Below are 22,931 nucleotides of genomic sequence, written 5' to 3'. Positions count from 1 at the left end.
TCAACCTGGTGTATAAGTCGATATTGGAATTTTTTGAGTTTATTTGAGTTTTTATAGTATACTCGTCATATAAGTTGACTCAAAAAATTCCTTTAAAAATAAAAATTATTACAGTTTTTAAGTAAAATTTTTATACAGGCATCAACCACTAGGATCATGACTGCCTTTTTAGTCCTTCCATTCTTTGTTTTAGCAAAAGATATAAAATACCTAGTTGATAAAAAATTTTATTTCATATTGACCAGTTGACCAATAGTGAACTAAAGTGCAATGGCTCCTTTTAAAAGAATGAAATATGACGTGAGTTTTAAGTGCAAAGTGATTAAATTTGCAAAAGAAAATACTAACTATGTTGCTTCATGTCAGTTCGGAGTAAACAAAATAGTTTGCAATTGGAGAAAAAATGAAACTTTAATAATGAAAATGCCAAAAAATAAGTGCGCATTATGGAAAGGAATTTGTAAGTGGCCTATTCTGGAAAATAATGTTGCGGATTGGGTTCGATAAAATCGCCAAAATGGACTCATTATAACGAGAAATAATATTCGTTTATTTGCTTTGAAGTGGGGCAAAGCAAATAAAAAGGACAGCAAAAACTTTAAAGCTACAGTGAGTTGGTGTAGCTGGTTTATGGAAAGGAAAAATTTAGTGCTTCGACTAAAAACGAAAATCACACAGAAGCTGCCAAAGGATATGGATGATAAGTTATTAAGTTTCAAAGATTTGTAATTGCTAAAAGAAAGCAAAAAAATTATTTATTGTCTCAAATCAGAAATATGGATGAAACTCCAGTTATGTTTGACATCATCGGGAATAGAACAGTAGAACTGAAAGGAAGTAAAACTATTTCTTTAAAAACAACTGGACATGAAAAAAGCCATTTCATAGTTGTACTTGCTTGTATGGCTGATGGTACTAAATTAAAACCTATGATAATTTTTAAAAGAAAAACAATGCCAAAGATCAAAATTCCAAGAAATGTTTTCGTCCATGTTCATGAGAATGGTTGGATGGACGAAGCAGGAGTTAAGCTGTGGATAAAAAAATATTTGGAATACACGACAAGGTGCATTAAAAAATCCAAACAGTCTTTTACTGTGGGACATGTTCAAATCCCATTTAACGGAGAGCACAAAATCTTTATTAAGAGAGAATAATACCAATATGGCAGTGATTCCAAGTGGGTTAACTTCACTAGTGCAACCACTGGATGTTTGTATAAACAAGCCATTTAAAGACAGTATACAAAAAACAGTGGAATGCATGGATGCAAGGCGAGAAAAGTTACACAAAAGGAGGACAAATGCACATGCGTCTTTGGTAACTATGTGTGAATGGGTAGCGAAAGTATGGGATGAAATAACACCAAATACAGTAATAAAATCTTTAAAAAATGTGCTATATCTAACAAATTAGATGGCTCGGAAGATGATTTTGTTTACAATGATGACGAAATAGATGCTAAATCTGATGGAGAAAACGAATACAATTTATATGACGATATACCAGAAGAAATTACAGAACCAGAGTACAATGAACTTTTCATACATTCAGACAATGAAAATTAAATTTTAATTATGTAGTTACCTACCTATTTCTTTTGTAAATAAATAATTATATAACATGTAAATAATTTTTTCTGTAAATAAATTTGATATAAGTTGAAATATTTTTACTTATTTAACCTTTTTGTATATTGCTAATAAATTTAACAGAGTATGATATGTACTAGTTTTTTCTTGGAAAGCAATCAACTTTTGAACCGGTGTATAAGTTGACCTAAAAAATTTAGTACTTTTTTTCAATGCTGAAAAGTCGACTTATAAGCCGGAATATACGGTATGTTTAATACTATGATCCTAATGGATGCAACCATATAAATGTATTATGGTAATGCAAACCTATTTTTATAGATACCTATTATAGCACACACATTTAGAAAAAATATAGTATTTTATTCAACAACTGTTAATATTATTATTTTAAACGCCTCCGTGGAGTCCTAAAAACTCACTGTGGGAGGTCAACACTAGTCACAAAGCCATCATACCACTCCTTCAACTCATCTGCAGTCTGCACGTTCACCAATCTCTTAGGCAATGCATTCCATGCTCCTACCACATTTCATGTAAAAACTTAATTCTTACCCTTTTACTCACCACTCCCTTTTGCAACTTCAAGGGATGGCTATTGTCCTTGCACCTTCCCCTCATTCTATCATATGAAAAATCTCCTCAGTATTAACATGATAATAACTCCTCATTAAGTTAAATGTCTCGATCATATCCCTCTTCCTTTATCTTCTTTCCACCAAACTCTGCATGCCCTCAGTTCCTCATAATCAACATTGTATAGTGTGAATACCATTTTGTTATCAACCTTTGCACCCACTCCAAGGTTAATTCATCTCCTTTAAATTCTGGTGACCTGAGCACAGAAATCCAGATATGATCTGATCAAAGCTTCATAAAATGGGACCACTACCATTTTAGCTCTTACGATCAATGTCCTTTTCAACAATGCAGAAATTCACTGAGATGTTTTAACAACCTTTATATATTCTCCTCCTCATCATCATTAAATTCCTGACATGTACCCTCAAGGGGTATACAGGATATGATAGTACTACATGAAAAATTTACATCATTACTAACTTCCTCCAAATCAGTCTGTTACTTGTCAAGACTCCAACATTATAAGATCTTATATTTCTATTGTATAAGGCACTTTGTACCATATCAATCCACCTATATCTTGGTCTTCCTCTGGGTCATTTTCCTGCCAACCTAGCAGAGAACACTTGTTTTGCTAATCTTTCCTCACCCATTCTGTTCAAGTGACCATACCACCTGAGATTAGCTCTGCTAACGCATTCCTGGATGCTGACAATGTCACGTTCGTTCCTAATATCCTCGTTCTTAATATGATATTACCATTGATGCCATCTGTTCACGCCTCTAATCTTTCTCAAAAATCTCATATCTGCAGTCTCCAGCATTTTACTTCTGACCCAGCTCTCATGTCCATAATTTAAAACTGGTTAGAACACTGTCTTCTATACAGCTAATTTAGTGTTCCGACTAATTTCTCTCTTATTCCATATGAATTTATTCAATTGACTTTCTACCATACAGCTTTGTTGATTCTGTTGTCTATTTCCATATTTAATTTACCATCTTCGCTAAAAATCATGCCTAAGTAGCTGCTATGTTTTACTTGTTCCACAGGTTCTCCATTCACAACGTACTGGACATTTTCAATAACTCTACCTTTCATTGTCTTTGTCTTTTAATTGCTGACCTTCATACCATATCTATTACAACAGTTATTCAATTTAGTCAGGGAATCTTGCAAACTTGTAGCGGATTTATTTAAAAGTATAACATCGTCTGCATAAAGCAAAGAGCTGACATTAACATCTCCAATTCTGATATCATGTTTAATACCACTTTCCTTCATAATGTGATCCATATAGATAATGAATAACACAGGGGATAATGTACATCCTTGTCTCAAACCAGATTTAACATTAAACCATGTTCCTGTACTTCCTTCAATTCTAAATGCTGACTTGCAACTCAAATAAAGACTAAGTATTGCTTGATATAATGCACCATTGACACCATATAACTGTAGTGCATTGAATAGCTTTTCTCTTGGCACCTTCTCATATGCCTTTTCCAGATTGAAAAAGCTTAAATACAGATCTTTGTGATATTCCCATGCTTTCTCAACTAATTGTCGTAAAGTGAAGATCTGATCCAGACAGCTCTATTTGGCCTGAATCCAGCTTGTTCTTCCACAATTCTTCTCAACAGTTTCTCAAGTATACTGGCATAAATCTTGCCAGGAACACTCAGTAAGGAAATACCTCTGTAATTCTCACATTCAGTTTTATTTCCCTTTTTATATATGGGTACTATTAGAGCTCTACTCCAATCATCAGGAATTCGTCCCTCTATCCAGGCCTTCTGAACTATGCAGTGCAGCAACTGTAAGACTTTTATATAACCATACTTCAGCATTTCTGGTCGAATATCATCTACTCCTGCTGCCTTTCCACATTTCAAGCATTTGATGGCTTTTTCTACTTCAAGTATGGATATGTATTCATAACTGTATGCCTATTGAGTGTTTTTTTACCACTGTGCTATCACTGCTTGTTTCATTTAACAATTTTTCGAAGTAATTACTCCATACTGCAAGGATCTTTTTCTCCCGTTTTCATGTCACCTTACTATCTCTAACTCCTTTTACAGCACTCTTTCTTCCATTTCTAAGCTTCTTCAACAACCTCCAAAATATCTTTCCACCTTCTTGATATTTATTTTCTATGTTCTTGCCAAAGTCCTCCCATGACTTTTGTTTAGCTTTCTTACATTTGTCTCTGTATTCTCTAAGAGCACAAGCAGACTTATTTGCCAGGAACTTTTGATATGCTTTCTTCTTTTCCTTCACTACCTCTTTAACTTCCTGTGTCCATCATGGAGTTCAGATTTTTCTATCCTTGCACACAACCTCACCACATGCCTCTCTGGCTCAATCAATCAGGGTTTTCTTCAAGCTTTGCCACTGAATCTCCAAGGTTTGGTTCTTGTTCTCAAACTGTTTTATTTTTTTTTCCGATAATCTTTGTGTATTTTAGTCTGCAGTTCTCATCTGAGAGTTGCTCAACTTTTATTCACTTTAAAACTTTCTTGCATGTTCTTTTCAATATGAAATTCAATTTTATCCTGCTCAAGACTAAATAGTGATCACTTCCAATTTCAAATCCTATGTACACTCTGGTGTCCTGCACCAGGGAGAAAACATCACTATCAACAATAATCAATGAGACATAGTCATATAAGATTTTCTTATTCCTTGCCTCTTCACTCCATGTGAATTTGTGCACATTTTTATGTTGGAACATGGTGTTAGTAATAACCAGTCCATGTCCTGAGCAGAAATCCAACAGGTATTTAGCATTATTATTAGCTTTGCTCTTTTCTCGAAATTTTCCCAAAACATTTTTGTATGTCTGACAATCATTTCCTACTCTGCTATTTATATCCCCAACAAGGACCAACTTTTCCTTTTCATTGTGTCAGTAGCTTTCTCTAAAGCTTCAAAAAATTCCTCTGCTTCTACCTTAGTAGAGCCTTCAGTGGGACCATAAGCACAAATAAGTCTCATTGTCCAGTTCCCCCTTTCTGATATTTTCCCACATTACTCTACTTGAGACTGCCTGCCATTCAAGAAGATTAGCCTCGTATTTAATGTTGAATACTATGGCTACTCCTTCTTTTCCTTGATTGTTATTGCCTGAATATAACATTTTGTATTTATTGCTCAGAAAGATCTCACCAATTTGTCTTTTATGATTCAGTCACCCCTATTATGTCGATCTGGTACTTATCTAATTCCTCAGCTAGCTCCATTTCTTTTCCATTCAGGCTTCTTATGTTGATAGTACCGAAACTTTGGTGATCCTAGGAACTTTAAATCTCTCTCTCTCCACAATCACACCAAGATCCCTTGCTTCTTCTACTTCTTCCAGTATAATCCACCAAGTGAGTATGAAGCATCCCATATGTGGATCCCAAACAATAAATGTTTACTTTAAAACCATAGTTACATTAAATTGTTCTCTCTATTAGTTTTCCCACCTTTCAAGCTTATTCAATACTCTTGAAGAGACAAAATATCAGTGTTCTAATAACCCTCTCAACTTCACTTAATATGTGAACAACTGAATATCCCCCTGTAGTCCTGTGACAATATCATTGACATAAAGACTGACTAGTATTTTTATGAGTACTGAACCCTGTAGAACTTCACTAGTAACCTTCTACTCCTCCCATATAAATTCTCTGATATCAAACAGAGAGCAACTAATTGAATCCACTGACAGGATATCCAAATCCATATGCTGCAACTTAAAAATCAATTTTTCATGTGGAACCCTGTCAAATGCCTTGGGGGGAAAAAAAAGAGACTTTTTATACACTTATTCACTACTCTTGTTCCTCTATTGTAGAAGCTTACCACATTACAAAAACATCCTTTTAACAAATCCATGCTGGCCTGCATAACATATCATCACCAAATTCATGATATGTACCATCAGAGGATGTATAGGATATTATGATAGTACTACATTAAAAAATTACACCATTACTAACTTCCAATCAACAATTTTCCTCAAAATTAATCTGCTATCTGTGAAGACTCCATCATTATCAGATCTTATATTTTGGTCATTTACACACTTTTAACTGTATCAATCTGCCTATATCTTGGTCTTCTCCTGGGACTTTTTCCTGCCAACCTGGAAAAGAATATTTATTTTTTTGATATTTCCTTTCCCAATTCTGTTTAAGTGACTATATCATCTGAGATTAGTTCTGCCAACGTAGTCCTGAATGCTATCAATGGCAAGTTCTTTCTTAATATTCTAATTTTTAATATGATCCTGCCACTGATGCAATCTGTTCACTCCATTAATCTTTCTCAGAACTGTCATATCTATGCCCTCCAGTTTTTTTAATCAAGTTGTTTATTTCTAAACTAGCTCTCAGATCCATAAGATTAAAGTGGTTTGAATGCATTTATACAGGTAATTTAATACTTTATACAGTTATTTTAATATTTTGACCAATTTCTTTCTTATTTCAAATAAATTTATTCAGCTGACTTCCTGCCATATCAGCTTTTACTAATTCTGTTGTATATTTTCTTATTTAATTTGCTATCTTCACTAAAAACTGTGTCGAAATAGATGAAATGCTTTAATTGTTCTATATGTTCACCATTCATTATTGCTGATTTTCACACCAAAGGTATTTCAACAGTTATTCAATTAGGTCAGGGAATCTTGCAGGCGTGTACCAGATTTATTCAGAAGTATAAAGTCATCTGCATAACATAAAGAGCTAGGATTAACATCACCAATTTTATATCAGATTTCACACCACTTTTCTTCAATATGATCCATACGGATAATGCATAACACTGTAGATAATGTGTATTCTTGTCACACACCTGATTTAACATCAAAGCATCTTCCTGTACCTCCTTAAATTCTAACTATGAATAACAGTTTAAATAAAGAGCTATGTGTTGCTCGATATAATGTCCCATTTACACCATTTAACTGTAGCATTTTGAAGAACTTTCCTATTGGCACTTGTCATATGACTTTTCCACATCTATGAAACCTACATACAAATTCTTGTTATATTCCCAACATTTCTCAATTATTTGTCTTAAAATGAAAATCTGATCCTGAAAAACCTCTATTTGGCCTGAATCTAGCATGTTTTCCTATTGTGTGCTTCTTCATGTAGAAGCACACAGTAGGAAAATAACTCTGTAATTCCCTCATTCAGTTTAGATAGATGAGTGCTATAAAAGCTATACTCCAATCATCTGGAATTTGACCCTCTGACAAGGTCTTCCTGAATTATGCAGTGCAGCTATTGTAAAACTTTTATACCTCAATATCTGAAGACTTCTGGTCAAATTTCATCTACCCCAGCTGCCTTTCCACATTTCAAGTTTATTTAAGGCAAGGCTTTTCTGCTTTTTTGTTGGATTTTTCTACCACTGTGCTGATACTGCTTGTTTCATTTAGCAATCTTTCAAGAAATTACTCCATACATCGAGAATATCTTTATCCTCAGTTTTCATGTTTGCTTTATTATCTCTAATTCCTTTTACAATACACTTTCCTCCATTTCTGAGCTTTTTCAATAGTCTCCAGAATATTTTACACCTTCCTGATATTTTAAATTAAAGATGCCAAGAAATTTTATTATTATTATATATATCTCTCCAGGAAATCAGGGACTCATTAAGGGAGGCCAAGTACTACAAACACCAGGTATCATACTTATTCATGAATTCATTCACACTGATTGCACACACAATATCCAATGGCAATCCAATCCAATCATGCACCACTTTATGAGAGAAAAATCTAGACCTCACTCCCTTTTTAATGGCATTCATTCTCAACTTCCAAGGATGTTCCCTTGATTATATAGAGAAACCTGTGGAGAATTCATCACTAAGTTTAACACACGTGAACCACAGTAATAGGTATTTTTATTATGTAAATATTTCGTCCTAGGTATCTTAGGACATCATCAGTACAGTAAGGCAATACTAGGAATGACAAAAGAAAGGGCACGTACGTACAAAGGAATCCAAATTGTGTGCAGTGGCGCATTGTGGCCTGAACTTAAATTAAATTAAAATTAATTACAGTTAAGTTACTATTTTACACAATTTTGTATGACAATTTCCCATACTTTAGGGATAGCAAGAACATCATTACAGTTTAGATGTGGTGTGTGGAGTAGGGCTTCAGCACTTTCTTTATATAAATGTTCATATTTATATGAAGATCTGTGCAGAAGTTTTGTCTTTTTCCAATGGATCTTGTGGTTTGGGTTTTCAACTCCGTGTTGAGCGAGGACTAATTTATGCGGTTTGATGAGGCGGATATGGTCTTGATGTTCCGAAATGCATTTAAAAACTGATCTGCCTGTCTGTCCAAAATAAGAGTGTTTACAGGAGCAAGGAACCTCATATACATCAGGTAGTAGAATAGGTGAAAGTTTGTCTTTACACGAGGGTAACAAGTTTTGGATCTGGTTGATGGATTTGTACCTAAGGTGGCAACAAGATTGTATTTCTTCATAATTTTCGGCAGTCTGGAGTCATTCCGAACAATAGCTACTTCAGTTTTTAGAAAAAATCAACCTTCTTCATCTTCGCATCAGATTTACATTAGAAAAAGAATCCCCTTTCTGGATTTACACATTCAGAGAAAAGAAGACGGTTCCATCTCCACCTCTGTCTATCGCAAACTGACATTTTCAGGCCGCTACATTCACAATACTTCAGCTCATCATCCCTCTCAAAAATTTGGCATCATTAAATCACTGGTAACCAGAGCACACAGATTATGCTCCTCCGAGGATTCTCTAAAACAAGAATTGGAAATAATCAAAAACACGGTCACTCTAAATGGTTACAATCTCAAAACAACTCAAAAAATCATCAGCAATTTCTCCACACTTCAACCTAGACAAGAACAACGGCTCTCGAAAATTATGAAGAAATACAATCTTGTTGCCAACTACAAACCCATCAACCAGATCCAAAACTTGTTACCCTCGTCTAAAGACAAACTTTCACCTATGCTACTACCTGGTATATATGAGGTTCCTTGCTCCTGTAAACTCTCTTATTTTGGACAGACAGGCAGATCAGTTTTTAAGCGCATTTTGGAACATCAAGACCATATCCGCCTCATCAAACCGCATAAATCAGGCCTCGCTCAACACGGAGTTGAAAACCCAAACCACAAGATCCATTGGAAAAAGACAAATCTTCTACACATATCTTCATATAAATATGAACATTTATATGAAGAAAGTGCTGAAGCCTTACTCCACAGACCAAATCTAAACCGCAATGATGTTCTTGCCATCCCTAAAGTATGGGAAATTGTCATACAAAATTGTGTAAAATAGTAACTTAACAGTAATTAATTTTAATTTAATTTAAGTAATTTAGTTCAATTTAATTTAATTTAAGTTCAGGCTGCAACGCGCCACTGCATGCAATTTGGATTCCTTTGTACATACGTGCCTTTTCTTTTGTCATTCCTAGTATTGCCTTACTGTACTGATGATGTCCTAAGATACCTAGGACGAAATATTTCTTCTTCTTCTCTTCCGTCTAAGACGGGTTGAGTCTTCTCTTGAGCAGGATCTTCCAGTCTTCTCTATTCCTTGCTGTTCGAAAAAGTTTCTTATATGTTCTGCATCCCGAGATGTTCTTTATTAATTTCAGCCAGGTAATTCTTGGTCTTCCAGGTCTTCTTTTTTCAGTTGGAAAAGTATTGATTAGGACGTTAGGAAGTCTTTTTTGCATCCATGCGTACGGTGTGTCCAAACCATCTCAGTTGTTGTTTTCTAATTTTTTCTATTATTGTCTTTTTATACAATAGTTCTTGTCTGACTGTGATGTTTGTTTTCTTTTCTATCCAACTTGTTCTATTTATTTTTCTTAAGGATTTCATTTCAAATGCCAGCAGTTTTTTCTCCTCTCTTTTTTTAACTGTCCACGCTTCTGCTCCATAGATGACTGTTGGTATAATTATTGCTTCATATAATTTGATTTTGGCTTGTTTAGATATCTTGTTTGTTTTCCAGATTTTCTGTAATTTTCCCATGGTGGTCCATCCTATCGCTATTCTGTGTTTGATTGTTTTGAGTTCATCTATTGTTTCTGTTAGTTTTGATCCAAGGTATATGAAGTTGTCTACTTGTTCTAATTGTTCTCTGTTTAGGGTGGCTGAGATGGTAGTTCTGTTCCTCCCTATTTTCATCACTTTTGTCTTTTGTATATTTATTGTCATGTCATATGTTTTACAGGTTTCATTTAGCTTGTGGATCAACTTTGTAGTTCATTTGGGGTTCTTGCAAGAAGGACGAGATCATCTGCATATTTGATATTATTTATGTTTAAACCGTTGACATTGATTCCAGGCTTATTGTCTATTGCTTTCTTTACAACTTCTTTTAGATATATGATGAATAGGCATGGGGATAATGGGCATCCTTGCATTACTCCTTTTTGGATCTCTATGGGTTCTGTTGTGAGTGTGTCCTTTTTAATTACTGCATTTGTCTTAGAGTAATATTTTATCAGAAACTGTATTATATATTTGTCTATTGCTTTTTCTAGTAGAATTTTAAGAAGGATTTCTCTGTTGATGTTATCGAAAGCTTGTTTAAAGTCCACAAAACAACAATATAGTTCTTTATGGTCTTCCCAGCTGAGTTTTGCTAGTTGGTGCAATGTGAAAATTTGGTCTATTGTTGAATAGTTTCCTTGGAAACCAGCTTGTTCTATGCCTATCATTTCTTTGTAGGTGTTTTTTAATCTATTTTGTATAATTCTTATGAATATTTTATAGGTGTGAGGGAGTAAATTGATTGGTCTGTAATTTCTGCAGTCTTTTTTGTCTCCTTTCTTGTATATTGGGATGATCTTTCCAGTTCTCCAGTCATCTGGGATCTCTCCTGTTTGTAGTATTTTACTGAATAGGGTTGTTAAATATTCTATTGATATGCGGCCTCCATATGAACACAGTTCAGTAGGGATAGTATCAATGCCTGGTGCTTTATTGTTTTTCATCTGTTTTATTGCGTATCTAACTTCTTCTTGTAAAATTTTTGGGTGATCATTGTTTTCTTCTATTGTTGGCATTGTAGTTTTGTTTCCTTGGTGGAAGATAGTCTTAAAATGGTTTGACCAGATTTTTCTTATATATTCAATATTCCCGGTTTCAGTCATCTTGTTGTTCATCATTGTTACTGCTTTTGCTGAGAATTCCTTTGTAATTTCTCTTACAGTATCATGGAAGACTTTTAGGTTGTTTTGTTGGTATGCTTCTTGGCATTTCTTAGCTTTTTCTTCTAACCATTTTTCTTTGGCTTTTTTTGCATAGGTTATCAACTTTATTTTTTAGTGCTCTGTATTTTTCTCTATTCTCTTCATTGTTTTGTTGGTTTACAAGTATCTTGGCCACTCTTTTCTCTTCTATGGTAGCTATGATTTCTTGGGTTATCCACTGTTTGTTTATTTTGGGTTTGGAACCTAGAGTGTCTTTTGCAATTGATAACACTGTTTCTTTTCCTTCTTCCCAGAATTTTCCGCTGTTCTGTAAGATGGGGGTTTTTAATTTCAAGCACATCTGTTCTAAAAATTGACTTCTGCTTGAGCTATCTTTTAGTTTTGATAGGTTGATGTTTTCTTCTTTTCTGATATTATTTTTCCTGTTGAATTTTATCTTCACTTTGGCAGTTAATATTTCGTGGTCAGTGTCAAAATCAAAACTTCTTAATGTTCGTACATTATTTACTGATCTTTTCCATTGTTTGTTTATGATGATATAGTCTATGCAGTTCTTTATATTACCATCTGGGGATGTCCATGTATATTTATTATTAGGGCATTGATAGAACAATGTGTCTGTAATCATTAGATCGTTTGCTTTACAGAAGTGGAGTAATTGTTCAACTCTGTCGTTAAGCTCTCCGTATCCAAATTTCCCCATCACATCTTTTTTGTCTGCTGTGAACTGTCCTATTTTAGCATTAAAATCTCCCATCACTATCGTGAGTTCTCTATTTTTGGGATTATCTATTTCCTGTTGTAGTTCTTCATAGAAATTTTATATTTCTTCCTCTGAATGGTTACTGTCTGGTGCATATATTTGGATTATTTTAATTGTTTGACCTTTTTCTTTTGCTTGAAGTTTGGCTGTTATTATTCTAGGAGACACTGGGTTTATTTCAATTACTGAGTATGTAAGTTTCTTTTCAATTAGTAATGCAACTCCTTCTCTGTGTATGTTATCTTTTCTTCCTGAGAAATACAGTCTTCCTTCTGGTAAATCCATGAATCCATCTCCGCACCAATGTGTCTCTGATAAACCTAAAATACTCCATTTCAGTCTTTTTAAATTTTCCTGGACTAATTGTAATTTTCCAGGTCAGTATAGTGATCTTATGTTGAGGGTGGGTACATGTTTCACATCCTTGGCTGACCACATTGCTGATTTCTCACCTACTCTATATGGTCTTTGAGTAGGCGCGTCGGTTGTCCCGTACGAAGTAGCACTATCTCGGTTTGTAGACTTTCTCCTGCTCATGAAAGTTACTGGCATAATAATGTAGCCAGCTTGCCATGCCTCTGCTACATCCTTTGGTCAATGGCTCTTTATTCTTTATTCAGAGCAATCCATTTGGGTTTCCCCCATCCGCCACCCGGGGGACACGCCTGGTAGGAGTGTGGTCTCCCCCAAGCAAAATATTTACGCAATAAAAATACCTAATACTGTGGTTCACGTGTGTTAAACTTAGTCAAGGATGTCCCCTAGGCAGGGAGCATCCTTGTATTGCTATGTCAAGAACATCTGGAGGTCTTTGACATAGCAATACTACAAAATATTGTGCATCAATACCAAGTAAGCGCAACAGATGGCCTCAGTTCTGACCACAAGCCGGTTTTACTCCAACTGGACTTATAACATGATAATAACCAGATTGGGTCCAACTGCCAACTGGACAAAACTACCAACTGCTTCACCCGAATCTGTTAGCCCAGTTCCAGCTATCATCTCGAAGAAAAAAAATTAATAACTCAATTTTGATCCTAGAAAAATATATAACAACTGCATTAACAGCTGCTGCTGCAAATATATCATGCACAAATTCTGACCAAATTCCAGATGGTCAGAATTTCACTGAATTTCAAATTCAGTGAAAAGAATAGTCAGGCACTACTTTCACAGAACTCTGACTCCAGAACATTCTATATATGTACAATTTCTGTCCACAAGTAAAATATCTTCAAGAATCAGCAAGCTGAAAATTTCTAAAGTTTAATTTCAGAAAAAGAAATGAATGAGTAAATAAATAAATAAATAAATTGTGTGTATATTGTTATTATTAAGAGAAAGATCTCCATAGTGTCAGGGAATTGTCAAGGGAGGTCATACACTACACACACAGCTATCATCCATATTCTTGAATTCATTCACACACAACATCCGATAGTAATCCATTCCAATCACGCACTACCGTATGAGCAAAAAATCTAGCCTTGCCCCCCTTCTTAGTGGCATTCTTCTCAGCTTCCAAGGATGTCCTCTTGTCCTTTCTCCACCCTCCATAAAATGAAACATTCCGTCAAATGAAATCCTGTATGACCCTTTCAAAAGTTTGGAAGTCTCAATCATATCATGACTCTTTCTCTGTTTGCTGGTGTTTCCAGTCTACAAATTCTCAATCTGTCTTCATAATCATTATTACACAATCCTGATGTCATTTTTAACACCCTCCTTTGCATTCTCTCACACTGTATCAGAATCACAACAGAAACCAGGAGACCAGACCTGTGCACAGTAATCCAAGCGAGATCTTATCAAGGCCTTGTAAAGAGGCAAAATGACATCCTTATCTTTACATGCAAAAGTTCATTTCAGCATTGTAATTATCTTTTGAGTTGTATTTGCAATCTTTGCTACATAGCCCTGAAACTTCAACTTTCTATCTACTAACACATTAAGATCCCTAGCCTGATCAGTTTATTCTAGCATAATGTCCACAATTCCAGCCTATTCAAATCTTTCTGCTAGTACTGCATATCAGCAGCATTCCTGATTATTCTATTCATATTTATATCATCAGAAAATAGTTGTATGTTGCCTGTGAAATCCTTCCCAACATCATTAATGTACTCATTAAATAATAATAGACTAAGCACTGATTCTTGTGGTAGACACCATTGGTTACTTTAAATCTTGCATAATCACATCCCCGTATACCACTTTTTGATATCTGTGAGTCAGTCATCCTCTTATCCACGATAATACTTTATAATCCAAACCCATATGCCACAATTTATGAAACAATCTTCTATGCTGTATTCTGTCAAAAGCCATAGCAAAATCAAATAGTATGATGGTGTATCCATTCCCCTTGTTTAGTTCAATGGTAACTATATTATAGGAACTTTGCTCACATTCTAAAACATGACCTACATTTGGTAATCCAATGCTGTCCATTGCAAAGTAGAGATTCACTGAATTGCTACTTTCTGAATACGAGCCCTAACCAATTTTTCCAAAATCTTCACCGTGACTCCTGAGATACTGATTGGTCGATAGTTGGATACATCAGCCTTTGCGCCACCCTTGTGCAATGGTATTACCATACATTCTTTCTACTCCTGCAGAATCTTCCCTGTTCTGAGACTCATTATACAGCCTAGTCAAAGAAACAGCTAGTTCAGCTGAACATACTTTTAGCACACGTGCTGATATCTCATCAGTTCCTATTGCTGAATTCTTACTCAGATTTTGCAACAGTTATAATACCTCATCCTCGTACACCTGAGTTTCTTCATACAGTGAAGAGGTAGCAGTGAGCTCAATGTTGCATACACCAGGTTGATAGTTTTTAGCAAAATGGGCACTCATTAGTTGAACAATCACTTCTGCATCTTACCACCATTATGCCATCTGCATCTAGAAGAGTTATTCTTTCATATTCATTCTTTCTTTTACTAGCATCATATCAAGAGAATTCTTGCAGTTTGTCTTTAACTTGCAGAGCAAGTTTCTTTTTATACACAGACTTAGCTTTCTGTACAACTGTTGTGGCTCTTCTAGCCAACTGATTATAATTTTCATAACAGATGTCATCCTTATGCACATGGTATTTCTTTCACAGCATCCTTTTCTTACAAATCTCTTGCTTAATAAGATTACACATCCATTTGACTTCTATCCTATATATATTTTAAACTCTAGGGATACATTCTGATATTACATCATTTACATATTTTTTAAACACTTCCCACACATTGTCGATATTCTTCCCATCCAATAACTGATATCATGGCACAGAACCCAGCATACACCTCCGGTGGTCATAATTTCCTACTTTGTAGTTCAAGCATATAACTTTTTCTGAATGTAACATTCATAAACTAAGCCACTTCGAAGTGAGTATCACATGATCACTGTCACCAACTGGAGGCAGAATAGTTATATCTTTAACTGAAACCATCACTAACGCTATAATCAGATCTAACACTCTTTGAACACGAGTTCCTTCTGTCACAGGCTGCTTGAGGAAGTTGTCACACAACAGCTCAATAAACTCAGTTCCATTCTTCTCATGTGATTTCATAGCTACCCAATCAATGTTAGGATAATTAAAGTCTCCAATCATAATTATTCTTTTCGCACCCATCGTATTTATCTGGTGATGCACTTCTTAATCACTAGCAACTGATCCACTAAGCCTGTAACAACACCCCATTGTGTATTTCATCTTCTTAGACTCCATCTCACACCCGATGGCTTCAAGCTCACTGTCACATGAAAAACTGTTACTAGTATTGCAGTCATAGGTCTCAACTCTAACTGGATTCAAGACATATTATATCATTAGCAGCAAGCCCCTCCTCTCTTATCCTGTATATCCTAACTAAAAATACTGCACTCTGTATGCACGATACCAGTTTAGCACATCTGCTACTAATAGCCTATCATTAATGCCTACAACATGAGATCCCAATATATTAACCAAGGCAACAAACTCTATTTCTTTGTTTCTGATACTCCTAGCACTCTCAAGTATACATATAATAAATGTCTATACTTGAGTGCAAGGAGTATCAGAAACAAAAGGAGTAAAGTTTGTTGCATGGTCTTTTGCATACAATTGTCTGTGGTCTGCATGACACAGTTTCACCATTTGCAGATCTCTTTTCTCATCTAGTCCCTTACTTATGCAGACATTATTACACATGCTTGACAGGTCCAAACTGAACGAACACAAAATGGTTCTCGCTTCATAATCATTTCCATAATAATGACCATTCCCATCATTAACACAGTTACCTAACATTGTCGTTCTTACCAGGGTCGGCTTAATGGTAAGCAGGTGATGCATCGAGGTGCCTTCTTCAAGGGGTGCTTAAGTGTGTAGAAAAAATAAAATAAAAACAAATGTTAATATTGGCATTCGTTAAATGCAGATAAGCACTAAATATATTGTAATAAATACTGTGACTTTTAATAACATTTAGGAAAAACTGTAAATTGTTTTTCACTGCGTGTGACATAGAGCTGGAAGAAGCACTAGACAAGCTGGGTGATCGCCCAGGGTGTGGCATTACAGGGGCTCAGTTACACTACAAACGTTCTTTTTTTACATACAGTGCACATTCACCAGTTAGGACATGAGGTGTACACACATACCCAGCTTAAACTCTATTACAAAGTGACATTTGGCCATTGTTTGTAAATCATCGAACTGTCGATTGCTAAACATGACACAGTGAACGTGTAGTTAATTCAAACTGTGGTAAGTAGATTCAAAATTTAACCTAAACCTTTGCAAATCAAAGAAAAATTTATACATTTCTTTAAGTATTTATTTTTATTTACTTTTATTTTCTATGTCTAAACAAATTTTTTGTTTAATAGATATTTTATTTCAAAATGGAACTCTTGAAAGTAAATTATAAATAACTACTCCATCTAATTTTCTACTGGTTTTATTTTCTACTGAAGTTTTCACAGACAATATTCAATATATATTACTTTATTTTACCGTTTGATAAAAGAAGTAAGACAATAATATTGTTGTATCCACTGAAGCAGATCCTTCTAATTCCGGACTAGTTCTTTGCAATCTACAATCACTTGTTCAGCTGTCTGTTGACATTATTCCAGAAGTTTTAGAAATTCTAATCTATATTTTTACCATATGAAAACTGTTTACATGTATGCAACAAAAAAGAAAGTTCACTAGTGCTAGTTTTTTTTTTTCTTAAAAAATTCTAAATATCATGACTTTTCCTGCTGCTGGAAATAACTTTTGTCTTAGAAATACTAGACATAATCTTCTCAGTTGGAGGCAAAGGAAAAGATTAGATTACTCTCAAATGCTACTGAGAAAGAAAGAAAGACCACTTCTTCAAAAGCACACCAAAGAGCCTCAAAAGCAGTAGTGCATAATACATTAGCAATGTCTTGTTTTGTTTTCAATTATATCCTAAATATAAATACTGAGATTTCTTTTACAGTCTGATACAATATTTATGCCAAAATAATTTCTTAATTTGCAATAATCACAATTTTACTTTTATTATCAAAAATTTATAAATTATTTGATGCAGTTATTTAAGAAAGAAATATTTGAATTTAAAATCCACCTGATGTTTGAAATAATTTATTTTCAAAACCATTCACAAGACAACTGTTATAAATGTAAATCACTTGGGGAGCATACTCACACATTTTAATGTAAAATTGTAGTAAAAGTACAGCTACTTTGCAACCTATCTAAACTAGCAGTCAATGCCATTTTCAAATATGTGGCGATTTCTTCTTTGTACTAAAATAAAGTGCAACATAATGATGGTAATAAAAATAATAATAAGAAGAATATATATAGTATTTTCTTTTTCAATGAGTGGGGATTTCAGAATGAAGTGTGATTTATAATATACTTACTTTGTGTGTTTGTTTGAAAATAAAGTGAACGTAATTATTTTCTTGTTATTTTTGTCAAGTAAATATTGGAAATAATGAGAATGACGAACTGTAGTGGATTTGTAATGATCATGACTTGTTGACTTAGAAGAGTGAACTAGTGTTACATGGAGTTTCTTCTATTAGGAAATTCCAAGTCAACATTTTGATTGTTTCCAAGATATATATATATGTGTGTGTGTGTGTGTGTGTGTTTGAAAAGTTCTTGGCCTAACAATGAAAACATGAATTTATAATTTCAAAATTATTTTTATTTTTCAACATAATCTGCCTTAAGACATTTATAAATGCATTTATAACTAACACATTTATTTCAGCGATGCTCCAGTGCCATTATCCCATCCTTGTAGTGATTCTCAGTAAGATCTGCAAAATACCCCTCTTCAGCTGCAATCACCTCTTAATTCGAAGAAAAATGCTGACCAGCAAGGAAGCTTTTAAGTTTTGGGTAGAGAGAGAAGTCAGAAGGAGCCAAATCTCAGAAATAGGGTGGATGTTCCAACAATTCATAGTGCAGATCCCTAATTTTCCCATTGCAAAAACACCTTTGAGAGCAGGTGCATTGTCCTGATGAAAGATGGTTTTTTCTTCTGCAAACCAGGTCTTTTCCCATGAATTTTTTCATCTAGTCTGGTTAAAAGATCGGAATAATATTCCCCAGTTATTGTTTTACCCTTTTCAAGATAATTAATAAACAAAATGCCTTTAGCATCCCAAAACACTGATGCATGACCGTTCCTACTGATGGAACCGACTTTGTCTTCTTTGGCGCTGAACAATCAGCTTCTCTCCGCTGTTTTTACTGCTGTTTGGATTCTGGTGTGTAATGGTGAATCCAAGTCTCATCCATAGTAATAAATTGATGCACAAAATCAGTTTTATTCTTGTTAAAATGCTCTAAGCACTGTTCAGAAATTTTCATGCAAGTTTTCTGATCTTCACAGCAGATCAGAAACGAAATGAAATTTTGTTTCTGATCTGCTGTGAGCAAGTGTGGCACCCATTTCGCACAAAGCTTTTTCATATGCAATTCTTTATGCAAAATGTATGTTCTTTTGAAATCCTATAGTCTCAGCAATTTCATGCACTCTGACTCACCGGTCATCCAATACTATATCATGCACATCTATATCATAAAGATGTCCAAAATCTTTCATGTGGATCATCTTCAAGGCTGGTACGGCCACATTTAAACTCGGTAGCCCATTTCTTAATTGTCGTAAATGAAGGAAAAGAGTGCCCATAAAGTTTTATGAACTTCGAATGAATTTCTTTTGGTGTTAAACCTTCATTTACAAAGAATTTTATAACCACACAATACTCAATTTTATCCATTTCAAGGGATACAGACAACAGTTTTGCTTCAGACAGCTGTATAAAACAAATTACTTGATAGAATGATTTGCAATTTTTCATATTGACGCTTATGACAGATGTACCAACTTAGAAAAAAAAATCTTGCTGATAGTGTTGTCATCTATGTTCGAGGCCGAGAACTTTTCAGACCACCTCGCATATGATGAAATTATCTGAGGAATGTCCTATACAGAACTGATTAAAATTTTATGTTTGTTTTGACAAGACTGCTCATAGTAACTGAATTATAAATATCTATTTTCTTCTAATTTCGTATTTCATACTTTTCACGGTATGTACGCTTTGCATTTAATATGATTAAAGATTTTCATATTATTATCTATAAAGCAAAGTTATCAAAGCACGTCCTTCAGGCAATCTGTGAAGTATTCTACAAAAGTTGATTTTGAAAAAAATAAAAATAACAATCTGGAATGTTGACAGCCCATTTTTTTTCCCCAAAATATTCAAATAATTATCTTTAATTAAGTTCTTTGAGAACAAATAAAGTATATTGTTGACTAAACGATTAGACAAAATTGGCACAAAAACTTTAAAATGACATTGGTTCTCCAAAGTAATGCAAGGATCTCTTATTTTGTTCTGGAATTAAAAATTGTACAGTAAAAGGAGAAAACAAAAATAAAAATAATTTCTATATTTTCAATCTATCCAATATACTAAAAGTCCAGTTGCCCAGTACAGAACAAGGAAATGTGTTTCTTGTTATATACAAGGGAGATGCAGCTATGATTGTGAGATAATCTGGTTAAGTATCCTCTTTACCATGCTATCAGATTTTGTCCAGCAAAATCTGATAGCATGCAATCAGATTTTGCTGGACACAGATAGACCTCGCCATTTGGAAGGTTAATATATGTATCTTTCAAAGTACAGAACTTTATATAAAAATATGTGTTTTGATTTTTTAAACCTTTAATTTTTTTAACATACTCATACGTTAAAAAAAAAAAAGTAAAGGGCTCTCAACTTAAAATTGAATTGGGGCACCAGGACCTCTAGAGCCAGCACTGGCTGTTACATACAGATTGTCACGATTCCTCCAATCAGAATTAAGTTTCCCTGATTCTCTGTGTCAGGTCTTATATCAGTTAATAATTTTTCAAGACTCCTAATGCCAAAAGCATTAAAGTGTAGGCTGTCCCTCTTATCCAATCTTCCCTCAAACTCACTCCAAAAACTCGCATCCATTCTTCTACACAGCTACACATCGAATAATTTGCCATCATAGTCCTTCTTTTTAATTCATTTTTATCATATCAAGGTAATATACTTACTATTTTCACTTTCTTACTCTTCATTCTTGCCTCTTTCAACAACCCTTTCATGTCCTCCATCACTCTAAACTTATCGCTAGTACCAACTACAATTACAATCTCATTTACTTTTACTTTACTTTTCTCCTCTGTTTTTGAATTGCTTGCATTATATTTTTAATTTTTACACCAGGAAAACTTGACATTATAGCTTGCTCATCAATGGCATGTTTTATGATAAAGTCACCATACCAAATAACATTCATTCTTCTTTTTATAATCAACTTTACTAAGGTTTTTTTTGTGCATTAACTTACCTGACCCATGCGTTGTTTGCCATTGTGCTCCTGAACTTTTTTATTCACCGTGTTTCTCTAAACGCCACTCGCCTTTCTGTAGTTCACTCATTCTCTGTCTAATAATCTGCTTTAGCATAGTGATCTTGAACCCAATCCTGCATCAGAAACATATATATATATATATATATATATTCTGATTTTTTAAATATATGAATCCTTTACAACTTTTATTAAATAAATTCACATTTTAAAAGTATCATTATTATTACTACTACCCAAGATCCCATGGAGTCAAAGACTCATCTAGGAGGTCCTTTGTTCATACACACAGCTCATCATACCATGCTTTAAACATACTCAAATTCTCTGCAGACACCACACTCTCAGGCACGGCATTTCAATTATTCACAACTCTGAATGCAAAAAATCTGCTTCTCACTCCCTTGCTCACATCCTCTTTATACAGTTTCCAAGGATGACCTCTGGTTCTCCCTGATCTCCCAGTGGTTTCTGTAGAACCTCTCCAACATTGATCCTATAATAACCCCTTGCTAACCTGTAAGTCTCTATCATATCTCCACTCTTCCTCCTATACACCAGATTCTGTAAATTGCATTTTATCAATCTTTGTTCATATTCAAGATTCCAGCAGTCAGAAACTACCTTAGTCAGTCACCTCTGGATCCTTTCCAACATTTCTCCATCCTTTTGAAAACCAGGTGACCAAACCTGGGAACAGAATGTGTGGCCTAATCAAAGCCTTATACAATGGAACAAGAATCTCCCTACTTCTACAAGTCAGTGTCCTCCACATTGTTCCAAGAAGTCTTTGTGTTGTCTTCACAATTTTGGCAATGTGTTCCCTAAATTTCAGATCCTTATCTACATCAGCCCAAGATCTCTTATTTCCTCCACTTCCAACAATATATCCTCACCAGGCATAAATTCTGCATCCCATCTTTGTTACCCAAATTTTAAAACCATACACTTTACAACATTGAACTCACATCCCCATTCCCAATCACTCAGTTTATTCAAGTCTTCTTGTAAAGCCACATCTTCTGTACTCTTCATGGTTCGTCCCAACTTTGCATCATCTGCAAACAACTGAATATCTCAATCCAAATCTTCGTCAATATCATTAATATACAAGTTAAACAGTAGTGGCCCTAAAATAGACCCCTGAGTCACACCACTAGTGACTTTCCTTTTCCTGGATATTGCTCCCCCCATACACAACTTTCTGATATATATCAGATAGAATGTCACTGTATATAACCATCATATAAATACATTTTTTTTCATAATTATTTACCAACTCGTAATTTATAACTATTATTTTTTGTGTGTGTTTGTGTGTGTGTGTGTGAGAGAGAGAGAGACAAAAAAAAACTGAATTCCAGCTATAATATTTTCCCACATATATATTGGCATATGTGCTGAATGATAAACAAATACTTACCTTCACAAGTACGACCACCGTCCAATGGTCTAAATCCATCCCGACAGCTGCATTTATATCCAACAGGCATGTCTTTACAAGACTGAGCACAAACATGTTTTGATTCACATTCATTTATATCTGAAAGAAAGGTTTTTTTTTTTTTGTGTGTGTTATATCTATCCATATAAATATACAATATAGTACTAGTACTAATTACTATCTCACTACACAGATAATTAACTTGTTGTTGGCTGTTATAAATTTAGTTTAATCCTTTATCCAAGTTCCAACTTGTTGGATGTTGTTACACCTGGGACTGGGAAGAAAGGAAATAAGTTCTTTAAATAGCTACTTAAATCAATAAATATGTGGTTTGAAGACTATACAAATAACTTTTTATGGACATTTCATACAAACAG

At 34.4% G+C, this 22,931-nt stretch overlaps 1 protein-coding gene across 1 annotated transcript in view; it reads right to left on the bottom strand.

The window, feature by feature from the left end:
• The window catches only part of LRP1 (LDL receptor protein 1), a 1,646,373-nt gene that overhangs the window by 674,544 nt on the left and 948,898 nt on the right, over positions 1–22,931 (bottom strand). The window contains exon 58 of the mRNA XM_090402369.1: positions 22,531–22,650. Within this exon, the coding sequence (XP_090258495.1) occupies positions 22,531–22,650 (120 nt within the window). The remainder of the gene's footprint in view (positions 1–22,530; positions 22,651–22,931) is intronic.

Source organism: Typopeltis vanoorti, chromosome 2 (assembly GCF_054136105.1).
Source record: "Typopeltis vanoorti isolate ZY-2024b chromosome 2, IOZ_Tvanoo_1.0, whole genome shotgun sequence".
In the NCBI taxonomy this organism is placed as follows: domain Eukaryota; kingdom Metazoa; phylum Arthropoda; class Arachnida; order Uropygi; family Thelyphonidae; genus Typopeltis; species Typopeltis vanoorti.
Note: the sequence above shows the minus strand (reverse complement) of the source record. Positions and strands in the feature narration are given on the sequence as shown.